Source organism: Lagenorhynchus albirostris, chromosome 5, assembly GCF_949774975.1.
Source record: "Lagenorhynchus albirostris chromosome 5, mLagAlb1.1, whole genome shotgun sequence".
NCBI classification, from domain to species: Eukaryota; Metazoa; Chordata; class Mammalia; order Artiodactyla; family Delphinidae; genus Lagenorhynchus; species Lagenorhynchus albirostris.
Genome location: NC_083099.1, coordinates 73,879,854 through 73,903,667, shown reverse-complemented (window position 1 = coordinate 73,903,667; position 23,814 = coordinate 73,879,854). Strand labels below are relative to the sequence as shown.

The 23,814-nt window shown below is 37.9% G+C and overlaps 1 protein-coding gene across 1 annotated transcript in view; it reads right to left on the bottom strand.

The window, feature by feature from the left end:
* Nucleotides 1–4,481: 4,481 nt before the first annotated feature.
* UBXN7 (UBX domain protein 7) overlaps nucleotides 4,482–23,814 on the bottom strand; it is a 68,457-nt gene continuing 49,124 nt past the window's right edge. The window contains exons 9-11 of the mRNA XM_060150381.1: nucleotides 14,683–15,076; nucleotides 14,474–14,553; nucleotides 4,482–12,808 (exon numbers count right to left, since the gene is read on the bottom strand). Coding sequence (XP_060006364.1) covers nucleotides 12,647–12,808; nucleotides 14,474–14,553; nucleotides 14,683–15,076 — 636 coding nt within the window. The 3' untranslated portion in view covers nucleotides 4,482–12,646. The remainder of the gene's footprint in view (nucleotides 12,809–14,473; nucleotides 14,554–14,682; nucleotides 15,077–23,814) is intronic.

Here is a 23,814-nt window from a genome sequence, read left to right as displayed (position 1 = left end):
AACCTAGTATTTATTTTACTTGCTTTAGGTCTGTTGTAAGGATCTAATGAGATAGTTTGTAAATGTGTTTTATAAGGTGAATAAACGTTTCTTCTTAATAGAAAGCTTGTGAGCCCTCGCCTAGTATCCTCTATCAAAATTCAATTCTCTGGGGAGATACAAGAATTCAATTGGGCTCTAAATGATTCCCTTTTACGATGAAAATGGAAACTGGATCCTATTTTTTTTTTTTTTGAATTTCATTTTATTTTTTATACAGCAGGTTCTTATTAGTCACCCATTTTATACACATCAGTGTATACATGTCAATCCCAACCTCCCAATTCATCACACCACCACCACCCCTCCTGCCACTCTCCCCCCTTGGTGCCCATACGTTTGTTCTCTACATCTGTGTCTCTATTTCTGCCCTGAAAACCAGTTCATCTGTACCATTTTTCTAGGTTCCACATATATGCGTTAATATACAATATTTGTTTTTTCTCTTTCTGACTTACTTCACACTGTATGGCAGTCTCTAGATCCATCCACGTCTCTACAAATGACCCAATTTCGTTCCTTTTTATGGCTGAGTAATATTCCATTGTATATATGTACCACATCTTCTTTATCCATTCATCTGTCGATGGGCATTTAGGTTGCTTCCATAACCTGGCTATTGTAAATAGTGCTGCAATGAACATTGGGGTGCGTGTCTTTTTGAATTACGGTTTTCTCTGGGTATATGCCCAGTAGTGGGTCATATGGTAATTCTATTTTTAGTTTTTTAAGGAACCTCCATACTGTTCTCCATAGTGGCTGTATCAATTTACATTCCCACCCACAGTGCAAGAGGGCTCCATTTTCTCCACACTCTCTCCAGCATTTATTGTTTGTAGATTTTCTGATGATGCCCATTCTAACTGGTGTGAGGTGATACCTCATTGTACTGGATCCTATTTAATGAACTTTTCAATAGTGGTTTACCAGCTTTTGTGTCAGGCACATATACATCTGCATACATAGAAATTTCACACATAGAAAGCAGCTCACATACAGTTTAAAAGAATATTAATAACATAATTATTCCTCATATATATGCATCAAGGGTTTTCTCACTATTGTTTGCATCATTAGTAAAATCTCTGTGCACAGAGATGATGTGTGCTACTCCATCCAGTGCATGAATTAATTCATTAATCAAGTGATTCCTGAATTCCTACCATGTTCTAAGCTCTATGCTAGATTCTGAGTCTACAGAGCAGAGTAAGATACAGCAGCCTCTACCCTCAAGGATCTCACAGTTGTGGGGAAGAGGCATATAAATAGCATAGGTAAATAAAAATGCAGTGGGAAGTGGGCAAAGATTTTTTCAAACAGGACACAAAAAGCAGGGACCATAAAGAAAAAGATTGATAAATGGAACTTAAAATCAAGAACCACTCTTCATCAAAAGACATTAAGAGGGCTTCCCTGGTGGCGCAGTGGTTGAGAGTCCACCTGCCGATGCAGGGGACTCGGGTTCGTGCCCTGGTCCGGGAAGATCCCACATGCCGCGAAGCGGCTGGGCGCGTGAGCCATGGCCGCTGAGCCTGCGCGTCCGGGGCCTGTGCTCTGCGGCGGGAGAGGCCACAACGGTGAGAGGCCCGCGTACCGCAAAAAAAAAAAAAAAAAAAAGACATTAAGAGAGTGAAAAAGCAAACTATAGACAGGAGAAAACATTTATAATACATATATCTGACAAGCGTCTCATGCCTGGAATTAAGAATGTCTACAAACCAGTGAAGAAGACAAAGAACCGGTAAAAACTGGGCAAAACAACTTGAGCAGGCACTTCTCAAATGGCCAATAAGTATATGAAAAGCTCTAACTCATCGTGAAAATGCAAATTAAAACCACAGCGAGATACTACCAAACACATAACCGAATGGCTTAAATTAAAAATGTTGATGAGAATGTAAAGCAATTGGAACATTGCTGGTGGGAGTGTAAGTTAGTAGGACCCCTTTGGTTAAATGTTTGGCAATATCATTTACCAAAATTAAATATTCACCTACCCTATGACCCAGCAATTCCAATCTGAGGTATAACCCGGCAAAGGAAAATGATGGAAATTTGGTTTTAACACCTTAAAGTGCCAAACTTAGTTGGGGCTGGTGAGGGCAACTTTTAAGTCCTGTTCCTTAGGGTAAATTTGTGACAATTAATTCAATGATTAATCTGATGAACAAGAGCCTTCTTTTAGAAACTATATGCTTGCAATAAAGTTTTACTAAGTAAGGCCAGCTTAGGTCAAATTCTTCATTCCCCTGTGGTAAGCCCTCTATGGCCACAGAGGCCTGGTCACTGCCATGAAAGAACTAAACATTACCTTCTTACAGATATGTTAATAATATCAGAATTTGGCTCTATTGGAGACACAGCTACTAGTTATCACTTGGTTGGTGATATTTCTAGGGAAAAGTAAATGGGAGTCTAGGGTGGGCACAAATTAAGAATGGGGCCTGGGTGGGAAAACAATTTGCCTAATGCCATAAAAGGCTTCCCATGGCCGAAAGGCTTGCGAAAACAGGATAGACAGATGTCCCATTCTGGGGGATATTGAGAGGTTTGGAGGTGGGATTTGAGCAAGGAATAGAGGAAGTTAAGAAAATGGAATTCACTGGTAGAGGGAAAGGGAAAAGATAAGGACAATCAGGCCAGTGTTTCCCAAATAAGAGTGACAGACTAATCAGCTTCCTCGTGGGTGGGCTTCAACTTTGACTGACAGCTGACTAAACAAGAGTGCACATTTTCCTCAATTGGAGAGAGAAAAAAAGGAAGATAAGTGATGTTGAAAGAGTTGCCATTTATACCAGTCCACTGAAGAGGAAGTTTGGGATTTTTTCCTTTTTTCTTCATCAGTATAAAAATATTACGAACTTCAACCCACTCAAGTTAGGCTTCCATCTCCAACATCACATTGAAACTGTTCTTGGTCTCCAATGATTTCTTGTGTCTAATGAACACTTGGCCCCTAGGAAGAATTAGAGTTGGCCACTAGATGCTTTTTGAACATTCTCACTCTTGGCTCCCTTGACAACCCACTCTGGTGTTTCTTCTCCCTCACTGGCCTCACCTCCTAGACGGGGCCTCTTCCTGTTGGTGATCTCCAGGCCTGGGTTCTGGGCCCTCTTCTTTAACTTTCTTCTGAGTGACCTCATTCTTTCTCATGGCACTGAACTCCATCTACAGCGCTGATGATTTCTCAAATCTCTAAGTCCAGTTCACCTCTCTTCCTAGCTTCAGAATCACGTGTCCAACTTGCTATACTACACCTGCACTTGGAAGTGCTGCAATTAACACATCCAAAATGATTTCTATCCCACCAAATCTGCTTGATCCCCCATTCCTGCCTCAGGAATGACACTAATACCTATTCATTGCATGAAACTTGAGTCATTCTTGATTTCTCCTTCCCTCATTGCCCCACATCTAATCCAACAGTTAAGCCTTTAAATTTCTACCTTAAAATGCATCTCTAATCTGTATACTACTTCCCAGTTCCATTGCCATGACGCTGGTCCAGGCAATTTCCGTTTTGTACCCTGATCATTGCAATAGTCTCTACTCTTGCTCTTTTGCAATCCACCCTCCACACAATAATGGCTTCTTGTTATACTCTATATGAACACTATATGAACTCCTTACCGGGCCTAATAAGGTGTTGTATGATCTGGCTTTTACACATTTTATGCCACTCCCTTTGCTCACTACATGCAAGACACGTTGGCCTTCTCTCAATACCTCGGATACATCAAAAACTTTCCTGCTCCACAGCCTCTGCATTTGTTGTTCTCCTTGGAAGTTTTCCTCCTACTCTTAGTATGGGACACCTTCTTTTCATCCTTCAGGTGTCAGTCTAAATGTTAACTCCCCAACATCCTATTTAAAGCAGAATTCTCTACTGGCTCCTTTTCCAGTTTTGTTCATAGTGTTTGAATCAAATCTATATTTTTTTATTTGTTTACTATCTGTATTCCTAACTAAAAAGAAAGTTCTTTGAGGGCAGGGGCTGTGTCTGTTTTGCTCATCATGGTCTCTCATAACTCCTGGTTTTTCTCCCATTAATTTAGTAATTACTTTTTTTCCTTCACTTGTTTAAGCTGAGTCCTTAGTCATTAGTCACTGCTGATCTGAAAGACTAGACACTGCTTGAACTGCCAATATGTCAAATACAGAATCTTACTTTCCTTACAAGGCTAGCTAACCCAGTGATTTCATGAATAGTTCAACCAACATTTATAGAGCATTTATCATGAACGTTCAACATGTTAACTAAGAGCAGAGAAGAAGCTAACAAACATTTACCCTTGACAACCGGACTATGAACTAACCTTTTTCAATAAATACTACAGTGTGCTAAACATGAGAATATGAAAGCAAGCAAACCTGAATTGTATTAACAAAAGTAGTATCCAGAGTCTTACCTCACAAAAACAATAATGCAAGAAAACTAATACTGAAAAGTTTTTGATTTTATTTCCAAGATCAAATATTACAACAGGACATTTACATGTATTTATAAAAAAATGCAGCAGTTGAATTTATAGATCAGAGGTTTCCTTGAGTTTGGTCCCTCTCTCAGCACAGTGAGCTGATGTCTTCAAAAGACTTCCCTCCCTCCCCAACCCCAAATGTCCCACCGCCCCCCTCCCCAATTCAAGTTGCAATATCAATATAAAGCAACTGGGTACAACACAGCAAGAATATTCACAATTTGGTACAGCCAAAACCAGAGGATCACCAACTGAGAGAAAGATCCTCATTTTAGAAATTATTTACCTATAGACTATGTGTATCTATAGATATATCACACCCAGTTATCTAAGATTTCCCTGGTTTTAGAGCAAGTGGAAGTTCCATTGAGTCTTAGCCAGCAGTTACAGCTCTGCTTTATCTAACGGCTTGTTTTTCTCCTCCTACAAGTTTAGATTTTCTACGGCCTCCATATGTCTTCAGATTTAAGGCTTTCCCTAGCACCTTTATTATCACTTACTAGAAATACAGGAGGGTCTCTAGTGTGTCTTGAACAAAAAAATTTAGTGGATGATCCAGTTGCCCCTTTCTCACACGGCCCAAAGCCTTCTTCCCACTCTTGAGAAGAACTGCAGAAATAAATGATATCTCCTAGCACCACGGGATTAAAGCCCAGAAAACTATACATATGTGCATTTTAGGGAACACTTGCCAGAAACATTACAATAGAAGCACTGTCTCTGTCCATTATCTTCTTGGATTCAATAACAAAGTTACACTACAGATTAAATTTAGAGCCTGTCCTGCATTAAGAATGCAAATCTCACTAAGACCACCACTTTATCCAGAATAAGGTGAGTACACAAACATCCCAGGGAATTTCTAAACACTGTGAGAAACTGCTTGAGAACACTAAAGCAAATACCCTAAGTTGACTTCACTCAAGCCCCCAACCCACCCCCATCCCTATCCCCAAATTTCATTCCTTGGTTAAACTTCTCTGAATAAGATGGGAAGTGAGGTTTGGAAAATGACATGGAAAATGTTTAAAAAACACAGTTAGTGAAGACATGCCAGAATTGGACATCCCAGATGATTCAGAACGCATTGTTCAAACTAAATTCATACAAAGCATGCACAGAAGCCTACAAACACTCCTGAGTGTTTCCATGGAACAATCAATACCTACTTTGTTTCTTAAAGGGTTAAAAAAAAAAAGACACCAGATGCTTAGAAGTTGTTAACAATCAAAGGGAAAACCATTCTAGAAAGAAAGATTCTTAAGAGTGAATAAAATTGTGTCTAAAATTCATGCCAAAGCTTGGCTGGAAGCCCCTCAAAGTCTAAGTATTGTGGTAGCATCAACTGGTACTCATTTCTCTACATTTAAGACTAGAGGATTATCTCATAGCTTTACTGTCTGTTTCCCAGCAAGTTTTAAATACCCTTTCCAAACCGAAGTGACAAACCGAGGAAAGTAACAAGGCCCAAGTCCCCCAACAGGTAAGATAAACAGCCCCTACAAACTTCCTACTCATTAACTGAAAAGTGGAGGTCACATACTCCTTTCATTCTAATTAGCATGTAAGAGGGGATTTTCTGGTGGCAATGGTCACTCCACATGAGGTTTAACTTACAGGGCAATGAATTATCAAAAAGCTACTGTTAAGAGCATCTGATTATCAGTGTCAAAAACCTATTTATATTTTGAATCACACCATTTATTGATATTTTCCATTATTAAGAACACAGAAGCTTTGAGAAAAGCATACTATAAAGCCATTTTGTTGAAAACAGAAAGATATCCAACTGAGCATCAACATTCCAATGCCATTAACTTGAAATATATCCTGGTGACATGTACTTAAAGTCAGTGACCTTGACAGAGGGGGAAAAAAGCACAATGGCAGGGAATGGCTCCATATCAAGAATTTCTCCCTTATCAGATACGATGCCCATATTGAGTTTATGAAAAAAGCAAATAGAAAAGATTTTAAGGAAGGGAGAATTCAATTCCAGGTCAGAATTTATCTAATTATTTGAAATGTTTCCCATTTTATTTACCATGTCTAATAAATGAGTGATTCATGGTGGCCCAGTTAGATTAACAACTTCTTTTAATGGAGGTAAAATTTTTCTTATGTTAAGTCCAGCTTATTCTTCCAATTTGTAAACCCAAGTGACCTTATAAGGGATATAAAATCTTAGGGCATTTTGATCTCTGTAGAGGAAATACTATTAGGCAAACAACAAAAATTTGCTGTTTGTTGCAAGAGAATTAAATACAACAAGGCAGCTTTCCATATTTATAGATTAATATTTGATTGTTCTTAGGCAAAATACTACCATCGGTATTTGTATCTCTAATCCTACAAATAAATCTGGTTATCTTTTGAAAATACAGAAATGCTAAATTATGTTTTATTAAAGTAGTTCATATTAGATTGCTCAACTCTACTTTGAGATCATATGTCAAAGCAAGGCCTGTACCAAACACTATCATGTTTATGAGAATGACTGAGATTCTAAGCAATACAACTGCATTCCATAGGCCAAAAAAGGCGGAGGGGTATCATGGAGCTAGCTATTCTATATTTGGAATAAGGATTCTTAGGTAGAGAGAAAATGAATTATAAAAATGATGTTTGCCTCAAATTCTTTCCTTGTCTATTAATTTATGAAAAATGAAAAATGTTACATATTAAAATTTAGAAATGGAATTTCTTAAACACAGCCAATTTTCATTAAAAATCAAGACATTTTCTGAGAAAAGATGTCAAAAATCAAGAAGAGAATAGAAAAATAAAATAGAAAATTATATTAAAAGATTTTCTAATTTAAGGGTCTCATTATATCCAATAATTTAACCACGAGATCACTTCATGGGAAAACTACCAAGGTCATCATAATCTCTACTGAAAAAAGCTAGATTCTAAGCTGTCTCTCTAGCAGGATTGATACATAGGTGAATCAAAGACCAAAATAGCCATCACTGAAATACCAAATTTCTACATGTCAGGAGAAATCAATGTCAGGCTTGGTGTTCTCTGTTGGTTATTTTCAGTACTAAAGAACATTCTTACCACCATTCTAAAATGTGTACAGTGCAATACTAAACTGCATGGTGAGGCAGTAACTAAAATGCTAAGCAAGGCAAATCAATGAAGTTGAATATTCATAGTACACAGCTGTCTTTAAGTGGTCCTACTGGAAAACTGCCATGTTCACCAGAAGGGTGGGTTCTTCTTACTCTCATTTAGTTTTACACAAGACATTACTTATTCATCAACCCCCATCCCATGATTTACTATTGAGTAGTACTACTGAATACTATTTACTCTCTCTCTCTGGCTCCAAATGAAAGAGGGCCAGAGAGAGAATGACACCATGGAGATACACTCTATGGGATAAGAAATATTTTAAAAAGTTGGCCTAATTGGATCTTGAAACACTTGTTTCTGTCAAAACCAAGTGTGACTTCTACAGCTTACACAAATCAATTTCCTAACAATTGCTCAGCCAGTAAAGTGCTTTGTTTAAGTACACATACAAAATAAAATTTAACTCTGGTGTCAGTGAAATATTTGGTTCTCATTACATTTTAGTCATACTCAACACTGATTAGGAACACAGCATTAAGTTTTAGAAGTAATGAATTGTGTTTAAAAGATCATTACTAGATCTGTAACTATTATATTCTCCTTTCTGGAGATTACAGTCATCACAGTAGGGTAGAGCAAGTTACTGGGCAAATGAAACCTGGACACAGGGAAAAAAAAGCAAGAACTGATTAACAAGTATACTTTTAATTACTCTAGGGATAATATATAAAATAAAGGTAAGAGACTAAAAGCATTAAATTTTGGAGTGGAAAGGATTCAGAGATAATCTAATTCAGTGGTCTACAATCTGTAGGTTCCAAGAGTTTCTGCAAAAGGTCTGCAATTCCATATGCACATTTACATTTTCTCCACTTATGGAATTAATGATATTTATACTTAACCCCACAACTCCCCACCACTGCTGAATTTTAAAATTACAAGCCCTTTTACTTGAACAGACTAAGAACTATTGATCTAGTCCAGTTCTCTGTTAATTAGAAGCAGAGCTGTTACCCAAGTACACTTATTGCCTACATATAGTGCCCTTTATGCATATCATATATAATATATTGTACTATACATTTAATTTGTACCTGGGTATAGAAATTAAATCTTTCCTTCACTTTTCAGTAGCAAGTGGCTCCCTCTGGTATTTTCCTAAGTATCCAAGTGAGATCCCTGCTAGCTAAAATCTTTAATCCTGGAATCAATAATTCTTTCCTACTTGGGTACTAGTTATGCCTTACTGTTAAAACATCATGCCCTAAATCTAGTAGTTACAAAAGGTGGAACTAAAGAATACAGGTAAGTCAAAAGAAAATCTGAGCCACAGTGTTTGCCACTTTCCAGTTTTATTTTCCTAACTAAAGCCTACACTATTCTTTACCCTTTCTAAACTTCTATTGTAATTATGGTTCAGTCTCAAAAAGGTAAGCATTTACATATTCTCCTATTATCTCAAGTGTAGTGTGTCTCTCCAACTGGATAAAACAGGCAGGAACCAGATCTTGGATTTCAAGATTTTTCCAACTTTGATTAAGGACTCAAATAATTGTTAACTTATAGAATCAAGGAAGTAGAATTTTATAGGAGATTTAAAAATATACACATAGAAGTTTCAATAATCTAATACAGATGGGATATAGAAAAGATAATTGTATCTTTTCTGAGAAATGGTTAAAAATTTGATAAAATTCTTTTTTATCCTTTCCATTTTTTCTTGGCAAATAATGCCATAGTTATTTTCCTCTTACATTTTCATCACTGTATCATTTTAAAAAAGCAATCAGTAATCTGCCCCTCAAAATAACAGTGTAAATAAGAATTTATAGGCATAGCACAAATCTCACAAGCTTTAAGGAAAAAAATCAAATGATAACTTACAGAGCCAAACAATGCGAAGATAACCTTTTGAGCAAATTGACTGCTATTGCAGGAGACTACAGCATGGGAGTGAAAAGCATGAATGCCAATTTTGATTTTGCCACTTACTTACTAGCTGTGACATCCTGAACAAGTTCTCTGCACTTCAATTTTCTTCCTTATCTATAAAATGGGGGAAATACCATTTGGTAGAGTTCTTAGGGAGATTAAAGGAGAAAATGCACATAAAGTACTTTGCACATTAGTTACTCAAAATTAGTTCCCTGTTCTTCCCTCATTTAGCTGTTCTCTTCTCTGGTTCCTTCCTAAATCAAATTCAAAAGACTTCCTGTTACCTTTCCCCTGCTAGTTTTCATTTCATCTCTTTATATTTGTCTCCTGTCATTTACTCTCAAAGTCTATCTTGTTCTTTTCCTCCTTACCTTTTAAGATCTCTCTCAAGCTGTTTCCAATACCTACAAGGAATGACTATTTTTACCTATCTTACTAACATCATTTTATCTATTCAATAAAACCTCTCCTCCAAAGAGCTAAGGAATTTGCAGAAGAAATAAGACATACTACCTAAGTGGATTAAGTTCTTGAACAAAGCACAATCCATACTCTTCTTGGGTACAATCCATAATGCCTCCCCCATGGGCCTCTATATCAAGGCCAGGATAATTACACTCCTGCCTCAAAATAAAATCCTCTAATCTTGTACTCTAAACACTCCAGTTTTATCTAAGTTGGATCAGTATCTCATGCCCTATCTCTTTGATATGCTTACTTATATCACTTTGATGTGGTCATCTCACAGTAATCGAAGTTGAAAAAGTCACTTTGGTTTCTCATAAATGGATATGCCAGGGCTGAGCTTATCAGAAAGAACTACATCTTATCATTAACGAACATGTTGTCTCAAGTTCTCTAGATATGTTTTATAAAAAGAAACTAGTAGGTAAAAGAATGAAACAGAATCCTATGGGGAAAATTCTTGACTTCGTATTTTTGACAGATTTGGACTTTAGCTGTGACTTTGCCGAGTGGAGATAGGTGCCATGACAGCACCAACACTGAGCATAACCTCATTTCTTACCCTGTGCCTCCCTGAATTTCTAGATTTCTGACCTTGTCTACAACCAACAATTTTTTTACCCTCTAATGCACCTTTGTATATAGCTCTTTTCTTCAGATAGCAAGTATATTATCCAATTTCAGAGATACAACTGAGGAATTAACATGAAAACCATGCCTCCTCACTAAATCAGAAGCTGCTAGTTAGCCTCGAGAGCCTATGAAAAAAACACCGAAGTGGTATTACTCAGTCACCAATCTAAAGAGAGAACTTTGACTCAAGGTATAAATGAAATTGTAATTATATAAATATATTTATAAATATTTATACAATTATATACTTATACATAAGCACTTACACAGACTTAGAAAAAAATGTAAGAACATTAATTCAATAGGACTCACTGAAGAATAAACAGAATTTTCCATGATTTCCTTGAGGAGATACATAACTCATTCTTTAGAGAGGGTCCCTCAAAGTCCAACCATTAGAAACTGTATTCGCTAATTGTGTACTAGCAAAAACAAGCATGTTTTTTTTTTTTAATCCCCTAGTTGCCAAGAGAGTGATCTTAAAGTAGATGGGAACCTAAAGGTCTCTGAGCAATAGCAATTTATGTTCCTCAAGCAGAAGAATCAGTCAATCTAAACCCCAATTGACAAAATACGTTCATTCTGTATTATGGTTTTATAACAAGTTAAAGTTCTGATTTTTGCCACCAGAGTTACTACTACCCCTTCAGAGGACTCTAAAGCTCAAAATAAGAATCGAGCATAATGTGAAGCTGATAAGTCAAATCATATTATATAGATTCAAGATGGCCTCTTCTAAATAATACTGAAAAAAGCATTCATCAACTATAATTTGAATGTGGCTTTTGTTGGCAGAAAAAACCCACATCTGAAGATTACTGGTAATCTTCCCCACCTCCCTTACTAAATGTTGTCTTATGAATTGATTTTAAAGGTCTTCTACTTAGAGAGGTTTTCAGTTTTGATACCTTTTGCAAGAAACAGCATGAGGAATTAGGCTCATTCAGTCACCAGAGCCTTTTAGAGACTGTTCCAACCAAGGGTAAAAAATGAATCATTATTTCTAACCAAAGGAACATGGTTAGCAACTCTCAGCTGCATCTTTTCTTTTTCCCCTGGGGCATACATTAAGTATGCCTTAAAGTACATAGGACAATCAATAACCATAGTGGTTACAACTACAAGCCACTGTACTCATGATTATTGAACATCTGCCTTCCTACAGATCACTTGTGGACCCAAACAATGGAAGGGCCAAAGGAACTATTATGCTGCACTGGCAAGAACAGCAAGCACCTTCCTATCCCAGTCACCACAATATGCTCACGAAATGTCCATTCCAGGACTAGCAGGATCAAGATAGTTTATAGAGTAATAAAGAAAGCTGTCTCAGGCTAGGATATTGAAAGCCACCCCATGCTACTCACCCTAGGTTAACATTCTTTCTGTCAATAACACATATCATGGAAACAATTCTAGCTGGGAAGATGGGAATCCTTTGAAAAAAATTTTAAATATGATGAGCAATAATTATAAAGGACGCTTTTTCCATGTAAACAAAACCCTGGACACTGTTACACGATTATTTCCTACATGAATAATAAAACAAAACATGTGTTAGAGAATTTCCTCTCCCTACTAAACATGGGGCTTACAAAAAAAGGAGGCTGCTCTTATTCTGAATCTAGCCATTCCTTTACCAAAGGAGTCTGAGGAGTAACATTATCATTTGATCCCAAAAAAGTGCTGTGTAAGAGACCACTTATTGGAACATACATTTCCTGCTGCCAGTACTAGGAGGTCTTATCCTAACACTTCCATTTGGTCACCAGATTAGGTAAGAAAGAGAGAAAAGTAGGAAAAAGAAGAAAATGGGAGAAGAGAGAAAAAGAGGGGTGGGGTGGGGTATGTGAGACTGATTATAGGAGAGAACAAGAAATAAAAGAGAAGGCAGGTGACTTGCTTGCCCAACTTTGGCTCTATGGTCCTATGAGCCAAAATACATACTCAGTGACATGGTATCTCACAGAAAAAGGGAAAAAAAGGGGTAAGCTGAGAGAGGTCAGGCCATGATGTTAATTTCTTTCCTGTACAAAGACAGTCTCTTGAGGACAAAGGCCTGCCTCCTGTAATGTAATATCATAGTCCAGATGAGAGAGTTTCCTTCGAGGAAAGTTGGTGAGAAGTTCAAAACGTTCATTTGGATATCCTTTAGATTGGACATGCTTCACCAAAGCCTATGAAAAATAACAGAAAGACAAAGCTGTTAGATGGAAACAAAAAGAAAGAGCATATTGAAGAATTAAAAATATAACATTCATTTTAAAATCAGATAAAAGTTTAAGTTATTCTTTCAGATAATTGAAGCTTACTCTTATGGAAGGGCCAATATAACCCTCTGGATGGGGAGATACTAAACCTGCACCCAATAATTCAGAGCCATTAAGTGATACTGAAATATACAGGGTTATTACTGTCTCTCCAATAAACAAACCCAATTTCTTCCCTGGTGGTGCAGTGGTTAAGAAGCTGCCTGACAATGCAGGGGACACGGGTTCGAGCCCTGGTCCAGGAAGATCCCACATGCCGCGGAGCAACTAAACCTGTGTGCCACAACTACTGAGCCTGTACTCTAGAGCCCACAAGCCATAACTACTGAGCCCTTGTGCCACAACAACTGAAGCCATGTGCCTAGAGCCCGTGCTCCGCAACAAGAGAATCCATCACAATGAGAAGCCCACGCACCACAATGAAGAGCAGCCCCCGCTCACCACAACTAGAGAAAGCCTGTGCAGCAATGAAGACCCAAAGCAGCCATAAATAAATAAAAATAAAGTTCCCTTAAAAAAAAACAAAAAAACTATTGTCCTAATTTTTAAACATTTTATCAGTTTTCCTTCTTTCTATTTATCAGGGAAGATATGTCGTTCATCCTATCTTGTCACCTGTGCATTGAATCCCTTCTTGTCATCTCAGAAACTGTGCCACCACGGAATACCACTCTTTTACAGGTATCTTCAACATCTTCTCTGCAGATACCTCCCATAAGACTTAAACATGCTCAGTCTCTCCTTCGATCATCTTTTCCCCTCTGATTACTGCTCACTCCCCACTCTAGCTTCACAACCAACCTTCTCAAAAAAGTGGTCTATACTTGTATTGTCTCATCTCCCATTCCTTTCCAATTACTAGACTAGGGAGACAGTCTGGATATTAGCACCAGAGGCCAGAGCCTACTTGCATTCAAGTCACAGTCTTCAAGATTCTAATTATTTTTAGCCACAGCAAATGGCCAGGTATGAACACCTGACTCAAGGAGGATCCATTCAGAGGCTAATCTAAGCAAGTCAGACTCATTCTCTTTTCTAGAAGTTGAAAAATATGGAGGGAGGGCCCATCAGCTGTGGACTCTGGAGGAAAAGGCCCTCAAAGCACCGGTATGACAGACTCTGTACAAGCTGTTTTGCAAACAAAAGCCACCAGAATACAGAGAGAAGAATGGTATGAAGTAGAGAATCACAAGGGGAAAACCCAACAGGCCCCACAAGAGAAACACACAGGAAAATAGTCTTGGTTCTTAACTACTTAGCAGTTCCAGCTACTAGGAAACCCAGGAGGCCCCTCTACAGTCTTCAAATAACCCCACTCCCCTTTTCCAGGTAATAATTTCAGTTGGGTTTCTATTACATGCAGCCATGGAACAGAAATGCCTTGGCTACAATGGACTATGTGAGTTGCCCAAGATAATTTGGGAAGGAAATAAAGCAGTTGGAATTAAGATTCACCACAGTGAAGTTTCCAGTTAGAGGTCAGACCTAACACATATTTCAAAGAATCATCAAGCTAATTATGCCAATTAGTTTTTCTGCTTCGAGTAAATGCTTCCAATTAGATATACTTACTAGTAGTTTAGCTTGCTCTGGAAGAGTGATTTGTTCCCTTTTTCCATCTGGATACCGCAACATCAGCTGTGCTTTTGGTCCTAAAGGAAGGGTTAAAAAATATAGAGAGAGATATAGCTGCTTAAGATAGAAGACTAATTTAAACAAATAAACAAATCCCTTCAGTAATATTCAAGTATTAAGTAAAGGAAATCTAAAATGTAACCCACCATTTACATCAATGCCCTCCACTATTCCATCTGATTTTTCAGGTGACATCTCCAATATTTCTGAATCCATCGCTGGCAATCCTTGGTGGTTTGTGGCTGTTCCAGGCTCAGTTCTGGCAGGGGGCTCAGTCAGTGACCTTCTGTTCTCCTCTTTTCTATGCCCCAAATCTTTGTGGGGAGACTTTCTAGACTTGGCAAGATTCTCTATCTCCTCCTCCTCATCAGAGCCACAAACGGATATGAACTCCTCACTGCCAGAAAAAAGTTCAGATTCAGATTCTTCATCTGAGCGGCTATCCTGTTTTGTCTGTGTGGAATCAAAATGTGTCTCCTGCAAGGAGGCTCTGATGGCAGCTTCTAGCTGGCTGTCTTCACTTGCATCTATAAGACTCTCCTGCAAGATGCAGTCATAAAACATGGGTAGAAAGAAAAAGAAAACAGTTAAACCAAAAAATAATCAAGTCAAATAGGGCACAGGAAATGTAACAGCTTGCCATTATTATTTTCTGCTGGATGTATCTCTTCTATTAAATTTTAAGCTATTTGAGGGCAACAACTTTGTCTTACACAGCCAAGTTGGAATGGAATTTTAAAAACAAAAATAAAAACTGTCATACCATCTGGCACAATGATTGCAAGCACAAGATTTGGTGGTAGGGGAGAGGAATCAAGAAAACAATTTATTCCTTGCCCAGAACAAGACATGAATTAAGATTTCAAATATAAAACCAAAACATCAGTATTTAAAATGACTAAACACAGAGAAAGATGTCTATCTTGCTTACCATTGTATACTTCAACTAGCCCTGCTTTGGCGCACAAAAGGGTATCAATCAATCAATAACTCAGTAATGATCATTTTTCAAAAAATCTAACAGTCAGATCTTTAACATTCAAAACAAAACACCGCAAAAAAAAATATGAAAAAACAACTATATTTTCCCAAGCTTAATTTCAATGAAGGTTTTCACTGTGATCATGAAAAACAATTTTCAATAGCTTTTGCCTTGGAAAAGTTCTAATGTCACAGGTTTCACTAAACTTATTGAGTCACAAAATATGAATTGCTTGAATGGAACTTATTTAGATCCTAACTCAAAACAAATTATACAAAAAAAATTTTTTACGATAGCCAAAAATTGAACACTGGATACCTTATAATATAAAGGAACTACTGTTAATTTTTAGAGGTTATGTTAATGGTACTGTGACTGTTTTTTAAAAATAAAAAGAACCTTTATCTTTTAAAGATACATGCCAAAGTATTTAATGAATGAAACAATGAATTCTGAGATTTGATTCAAAATAATGCACAAAGGATGGGGTATAACTGTAATAAGACTAGCCACATGTTGTTAATTATTGAAATCAGTTAATGGATACACAGAAGCTCAATAAATTCCTTGTACTTAAAAATTTTCCACCATAAAAAGTTTAGGTTGCTAACAAAAAACTGAAGGACCCTCAATTTGGCTTTCCCTATCTGCCAATCATATAGCAAAAAAACTTTTTTAAATTTTAAAGAAACTTAAGGCTAATTTACCACCAAAAAAAACAAAAACAAAAAGCAAGTAGATGTGCCCATGTGACCTGCAATGGCTTAGGTGAACTGCAGGTTTATAATAATGATATTGCATAACGTGTAGCTTGATTTTTAAAGATTGCTGCCATGGTAGACACTGCTGGCTTCCTACCCAACATTCTTTCTCCTCTGAATCCTTACTTACAGAATCCTAATTATGTCTATAAATGAAATATGTCCCACTAAAAAATTCTATTTACCAGTTCCCCTTGCAGCTAAAAAAAATTGTGGAATGGAACTAAAGCAGCACTTACAGAGAAAGTATAGAACTAAATGCCTACATTAGAAAAGAAAGTCTCAAATTAATAACTAAATTTCCATCTTAAATTAAAAAGTACCCCATACGAAAAAAATTAAATTAAACTCAAACCATGCAGAAGGAAAAAGGACAGAAATCAACCAATAACTTAGGAAACAAAAGAAAAATCAATGAAACCCAAAGCTGGGTTTTTAAAAAGTCAATAAACTTGATAAGCCTCTAGTCAGACTGTCAGGGGAAAAAAAGCCACAAATTACCAGTTACAGGACTAGAAAAAGGGCCATCCCTACAGATACCACCGTCATTGAAGGAATAATAAATACAATGAACAACTTTACATCTTTGACACTTCAGGTAAAATGGACAAATCCCTGGAAAGACACAACCTACTAAAGCTCAATAAAGAAGAAACAGATACCCAAATAGTCCTATATCTATCAATGAAATTGAATTTGTAGTTTAAAACTTCCTACAAAGAAAACTCTATGCCCAGGTGGCTTCGCTTGTAAATGTCATCAATTATTAAGGAAGAAATAATACCAATTCTACACAAACTCTTCCAGAAAACCAAAGAGGAAGAAATACTTCCTAGTTCATTGTGAGGCCAGCATTAACCTGATACCAAAGCCAGACAAGATCAAGCTCTTACACGGAAAACAAAAGACAAAAAAAAAACAACTATAAACCAATAACCCTCATAAACAGAGATATAAAAATTCTTGACAAAATTTTAGTATATCAAACTTAACAATATATAAAAAAGCAATGCATCATAACCAAGTGGGTTTTAGCCCACGAATGTAAGGTTGGTTTAACATTAGAAAACCAACCAATGGAATTCACTAAAAAAGAAAACCATATTATCATTTCAATAGATACAAAAAATCACATGACAAAAACCTCTCATAAAACCTCAGCAAATCAGGAATAAAAGGAAACTTCCTCAATCTGATAAAGTATATATATAAGAAACATATAGCTAACATCAAACTTATTGGTCAAATACTGAATAATTTCACCCCAACACCAGAAACAAGTTAAGGATGTCTAATCTCACTACTTCTATTTAACTTTGTACTGGAAAGAAAAAGAAAAAGAAATAAAAGGAATAGAGATTGTAAAGGAAGAAGTACATCAGTCTTTATTTGCTGACAACATGACCATGTATATAGAAAATTCTAAGAAATCTACAAAAAAGTTACTAGACCTAATAAGTGAGTGTAGCAAGGCTGCAGGCTACAAGGTCAATATACAAAAGCTACAAAACATTGCTGAGAGAAATTCAAGGCTTAAATAAATGGAGAGATATATGCCATGTCCATGGATATGAAGACTCAATGCTGCTAAGATGTCAATTCTCTCCAAAATGATCCATAGAGCTAATGTAATTCCAATCAAAGTCCCAGCAGCTTTCCTCGAAGAAAGTGACAAGCTGATTCTAAAACTTATACTGAAATGCAAAGGACCTGAAATAGCCAGAACTATAAAGAACAAAGTTGAAGGGCTTACACCATGCAATTTCAAGACTTATTCCAAAGCTATAGTAATCATTAAGACAGTAAAATAATGACATAAAGGTAGACAAATCAATCACTGGAAAGAATAGATGCCATAAACCCACACATCCATGATCAATTTCTGACAAAGGTACAAAGGCAATTCAATGGGAAAAGGATAATCTTTTCAACAAATAGTGCTGGGACAAGCATACAGGCATAGGCAAACAAACAAAAAACCCCAACTCAACCCCACCCTAATACCATATACAAAAATTAATTCAAAGTGGATCACTGACTGAAGAGCTAAAACTATAAAAAATATGAGATAAAATCTTGGGTTAGGCTAAGATTTCTCAAATAAGACACAAAAAGCATGAAGTATAAAAGAAAGCTGAGAGAGGCTTCAAGAAGGCAGACGAGTAAGACATGGAGATTACCTTCCACTCCACAAATACATCAGAAATACATCTACATGTGGAACAATTCCTACAGAACACCTACTGAACACTGGTAGAAGACCTCAGACCTCCCAAAAGGCAAGAAACTCCCCAAGTACCTGGGTAGGGCAAAAGAAAAAAAAAAAAAAACAGAGACAAAAGAATAGGGACAGGACCTGCACCTCTGGGAGGGAGCTGTGAAGGAGGAAAGGTTTCCACACACCAGGCTTACAAGCCCCTTCATGGGCGAAGACTGAGGGTGGCGGAGGGGGAAAGCTTCGGAGCCAAGGAGGAGAGCGCAGCAATAGGGGTGCAGAGGGCAAAGCGGAGAGATTCCCGCACAGAGGATCGGTGCCGGTCAGCACTCACCAGCCCGAGAGGCTTGGCTGCTCACCCGCCAGGGTGGGCGGGGGCTGGGAGCTGAGGCTCCGGCTTCGGTCGGATCCCAGGGAGAGGACTGGGGTTCGCCGCGTGAACACAGCCTGAAGGGGGCTAGTGTGCCACGGCTAGCCAGGAGGGAGTCTGGGAAAAGGTCTGGAACTGCAGAAGAGGCAAGAGACTTTTTCTTGCCTCTGTTTCCTGGTGCGCGAGGAGTGGGGATTAAGAGCGCTGCTTAAAGGAGCTCCAGAGACGGGCGCGAGCCGTGGCTATCAGCATGGACCCCAGAGACGGGCATGAGACGCTAAGGCTGCTGCTGCCGCCACCAAGAAGCCTGTGTGCGAGCACAGGTCACTATCCACACCTCCCCTCCTGGGAGGCTGTGCAGCCCGCCACTGCCAGGGTCCCGTGATGCAGGGACAACTCCCCCGGGAGAACGCACGGTGCGCCTCAGACTGGTGCAACATCATGCTGGCCTCTGCCGCCGCAGGCTCACCCGGCACTCCATACTCCTCCCTCCCCACCCCCGGCCTGAGTGAGCCAGAGACCCCAAAACAGCTGCTCCTTTAACCCCGTCCTGTCTGAGTGAAAAACAGACGCCCTCAGGCGACCTACACGCAGAGGCCAAATCTAAAGCTGAACCCCGGGAGCTGTGCGAACAAAGAAGAGAAAAGGAAATCTCTCCCAGCAGCCTCAGGAGCAGCGGATTAAATCTCCACAGTCAACTTAATGTACCCTGCATCTCTGGAATATCTGAATAGACAACAAATCATTCCAAATTGAGGAGGTGGACTTTGGGGGCAATGATATATATATTCCCCCCTTTTTCTGTACGTATGTGTATGCTTCTGTGTGTGGTTTTGTCTGTACAGCTTTGCTTTTAGCACTTGTCCAAGGGTTCTGTCTGGTTTTTTTCTGTTTTTTCAGTATGGTTTTCAGTGCTTGTTATCATTAGGGGATTTGTTTTTTGGTTTGGTTGTTCTCTTCATTCTTTCTGTTTTTAACTACTTAAAAAATTTTTAATAATAATATTTTTTTATTTTAATAACTTTTTAATTTTATCTTTTTCTTTCTTCCTTCCTCCCTCCCTCCTTTCTTTCTTTTCTTTCTTTCTTTCCTTCCTTCCTCTCTCTCTCTCTCTCTCTCTCTCTCTCTCTCTCTCTTTCTTTCTTTCTCCCTTTTATTCTGAGCCGTGGGGATGACAGGCTCTTGGTGCTCCAGCCAGGCATCAGGGCTGTGCCTCTGAGGTGGGAGAGCCAAATTCAGGACACTGGTCCACAACAGACCTCCCAGTCCCACGTAATACCGAATGGCGAAAATCTCCCAGAGATCTCCATCTCAAGGCCAAGACCAGCTCCACTCAACGACCAGCAAGATACAGTGCTGGACACGCTATGCCAAACAACTAGCAAGACAGGAACACAACCCCACCCATTAGCAGAGAGGCTGCCTAAAATCATAATAAGGTCACAGACACCCCAAAACACACCAGCGGACGTGGACCTGCCCACCAGAAAGATAAGATCCAGCCTCATCCACCAGAATACAGGCACTAGTCGCCTCCACCAGGAAGGCTACACAACCCACTGAACCAACCTTAGTCACTGGGGACAGACACCAAAAACAACGGGAAATAAGAACCTGCAGCCTGAAAAAAGGAGACCCCAAACACAGTAAGTTAAGCAAAATGAGAAGACAAAGAAACACACAGCAGATGAAGGAGCAAGGTAAAAACCCACCAGACCTAACAAATGAAGAGAAAATAGGCAGTCTGCCTGAAAAAGAATTCAGAATAATGATAGTAAAGATGATCCAAACTCTTGGAAATAGAATGGAGAAAATACAAGAAACATTTAACAAGGACCTAGAAGAACTAAAGAGCAAACAAACAATCATAAACAACACAATAAATGAAATTAAAAATTCTCTAGAAGGGAACAATAACAGAATAACTGAGGCAGAAGAATGGATAAGTGACCTGGAAGATAAAATAGTGGAAATAACTACTTCAGAGCAGAATAAACAAAAAAGAATGAAAAGAACTGAGGACAGTCTCAGAGGCCTCTGGGACAACATTAAACGCACCAGCATTCGAATTATAGGGGTCCCAGAAGAAGAAGTGAAAACGAAAGGGAATGAAAAAATATTTGAAGAGATTATAGTTGAAAACTTCCCTAATATGGGTAAGGAAATAGTTAATCAAGTCCAAAAGCACAGAGTTCCCATACAGGATAAATCCAAGGAGAAACACGCCAAGGCACATATTAATCAAACTATCAAAAATTAAATACAAAGAAAAAATATTAAAAGCAGCAAGGGAAAAACAACAAATAACATACAAGGGAATCCCCATAAGGTTAACAGCTGATCTTTCAGGAGAACCTCTGCAAGCCAGAAGGGAGTGGCAGGACATATTTAAAGTGATGAAAGGGAAAAACCTACAACCAAGATTACTCTATCCAGCAAGGATCTCAATCAGATTTGACGGAGAAATTAAAACCTTTACAGACAAGCAAAACCTAAGACAATTCAGCACAACCAAACCAGCACTTCAACAAATGCTAAAGGAAATTCTCTAGGCAGGAAACACAAGAGAAGGAAAAGACCTACAATAACAAACACAAACAAATAGAAAAATGGTAATAGGAATATACATATCGATAATTACCTTAAATGTAATGGATTAAATGCTCCAACCAAAAGACATAGACTGGCTGAATGGATACAAAAACAAGACCCGTACATATGCTGTCTACAAAAGACCCACTTCAGACCTAGGGACACATACAGACTTAAAGTGAGGGTATGGAAAAAGATATTCCATGCAAATGGAAATCAAAAGGAAGCTGGAGTAGTAATTCTCATATCAGACAAAATAGACTTTAAATCAAAGACTATTCCAAGAGACAAAGAAGGATACTACATAATGATCAAGAGATCAATCCAAGAAGAAGATATAACAATTGTAAATATTTATGAACCCAACACAGGAGCACCTCAATACATAAGGCAAATACTAACAGCCATAAAAGGGGAAATTGACAGTAACACAATCACAGCAGGGTACTTCAAAACCCCACTTTCACCAGTGGACAGATCATCCAAAATGAAAATAAATAAGGAAACACAAGCTTTAAATGATACATTAAACAAGATGGACTTAATTGATATTTATAGGACATTCCATCCAAAAACAGCAGATTATACTTTATTCTCAGGTGCGCACGGAACATTCTCCAGGATAGATCACATCTTGGGTCACAAATCAAGCCACAGTAAATTTAAGATAATTGAAATCATATCAAGCATCTTTTGTGACCATGACGCTATGAGATTAGAAATCAATTACAGGGAAAAAAACGTAAAAAACACAAACACGTGGAGGCTAAACAATACGGTACTAAATAACTAAGAGATCACTGAAGAAATCAAAGAGGAAATAAAAAAATACCTAGAGACAACTGACAATGAAAACACGACAATTCAAAACATATGGGATGCAGCAAAAGCAGTTCTAAGAGGGAAGATTATAGTTATATAAGCCTACTTCAAGAAACAAGAAAAATCTCAAATAAAAAAATCTAACCTTGTACCTAAAAGAACTAGAGAAATAAGAACAAACAAAACCCAAAGTTAGTGGAAGGAAAGAAATCATAAAGATCACAGCAGAAATAAATGAAATAGAAAACAAGAAAACAATAGCAAACATCAATAAAACTAAAAGCTGGTTCTTTGAGAAGACAAACAAAAGTGATAAACCATTACCCAGACTCATCAAGAAAAAGCAGGAGAAGACTCAAATCAATAAAATTAGAAATTAAAAACGAGAAGTTATAACAGACACTGCAGAAATACAAAGCATGCTAAGAGACTACTACAAGCAACTCTATGCCAATAAAATGGGCAACCTGGAAGAAATGGACAAATTCTTAGAAAGGTATAACCTTCCAAGACTGAACCAGGAAGAAATAGAAAATATGAACAGACCAATCACAAGTAATGAAATTGAAACTGTGATTAAAAATCTTCCAACAAACAAAAGTCCAGGACCGGATGGCTTCACAGGTGAATTCTATCAAACATTTAGAGAAGAGCTAACACCCATCCTTCTCAAACTCTTACAAAAAACTGTGGAGGCAGGAACACTCCCAAACTCATTCTATGAGGCGACCATCACCCTGATACCAAAACCAGACAAAGATACTACAAAAAAAGAAAATTACAGACCAATATCACTCATGAATATAGATACAAAGATCCTCAACAAAATACTAGCAAATAGAATCCAACAACACATTACAAGGATCATACACCATGATCAAGTGGAATTTATCCCAGGGATGCAAGGTTTCTTCAATATACATAAATCAATCCATGTGATACACCCTATTAACAAACTGAAGAATAAAAACCATATGATCATCTCAATAGATGCAGAAAAAGCTTTTGACACAATTCAACACCCGTTTATGATAAAAACTCTCAAGAAAGTGGGCATACAGGGAACCTACCTCAACATAATAAAGGCCATATATGACAAACCCAGGCAAACATCATTCTCAATGGTGAAAAACTGAAAGCATTTCCTCTAAGATCAGGAACAAGACAAGGACGTCCACTCTCACCACTGTTATTCAACATAGTTTTGGAAGTTCTAGGCACGGCAATCAGAGAAGAAAAAGAAATAAAAGGAATCCAAATCAGAAAAGAAGAAGTAAAGCTGTCACTGTTTGCAGATGACATGATACTATACTTATAGAATCTTAAAGATGCCACCAGAAAACTACTACAGCTAAACAATGAATTTGGTAAAGCTGCAGAATACAAAATTAATGCACAGAACTCTCTTGCATTCCTATATACTAATGATGAAAACTCTGAAAGAGAAATTAAGGAAACACTCCCATTTACCACTGCAACAAAAAGAATCAAAGACCTAGGAATAAACCTACCGAAGGAGACAAAAGACCTGTAGGC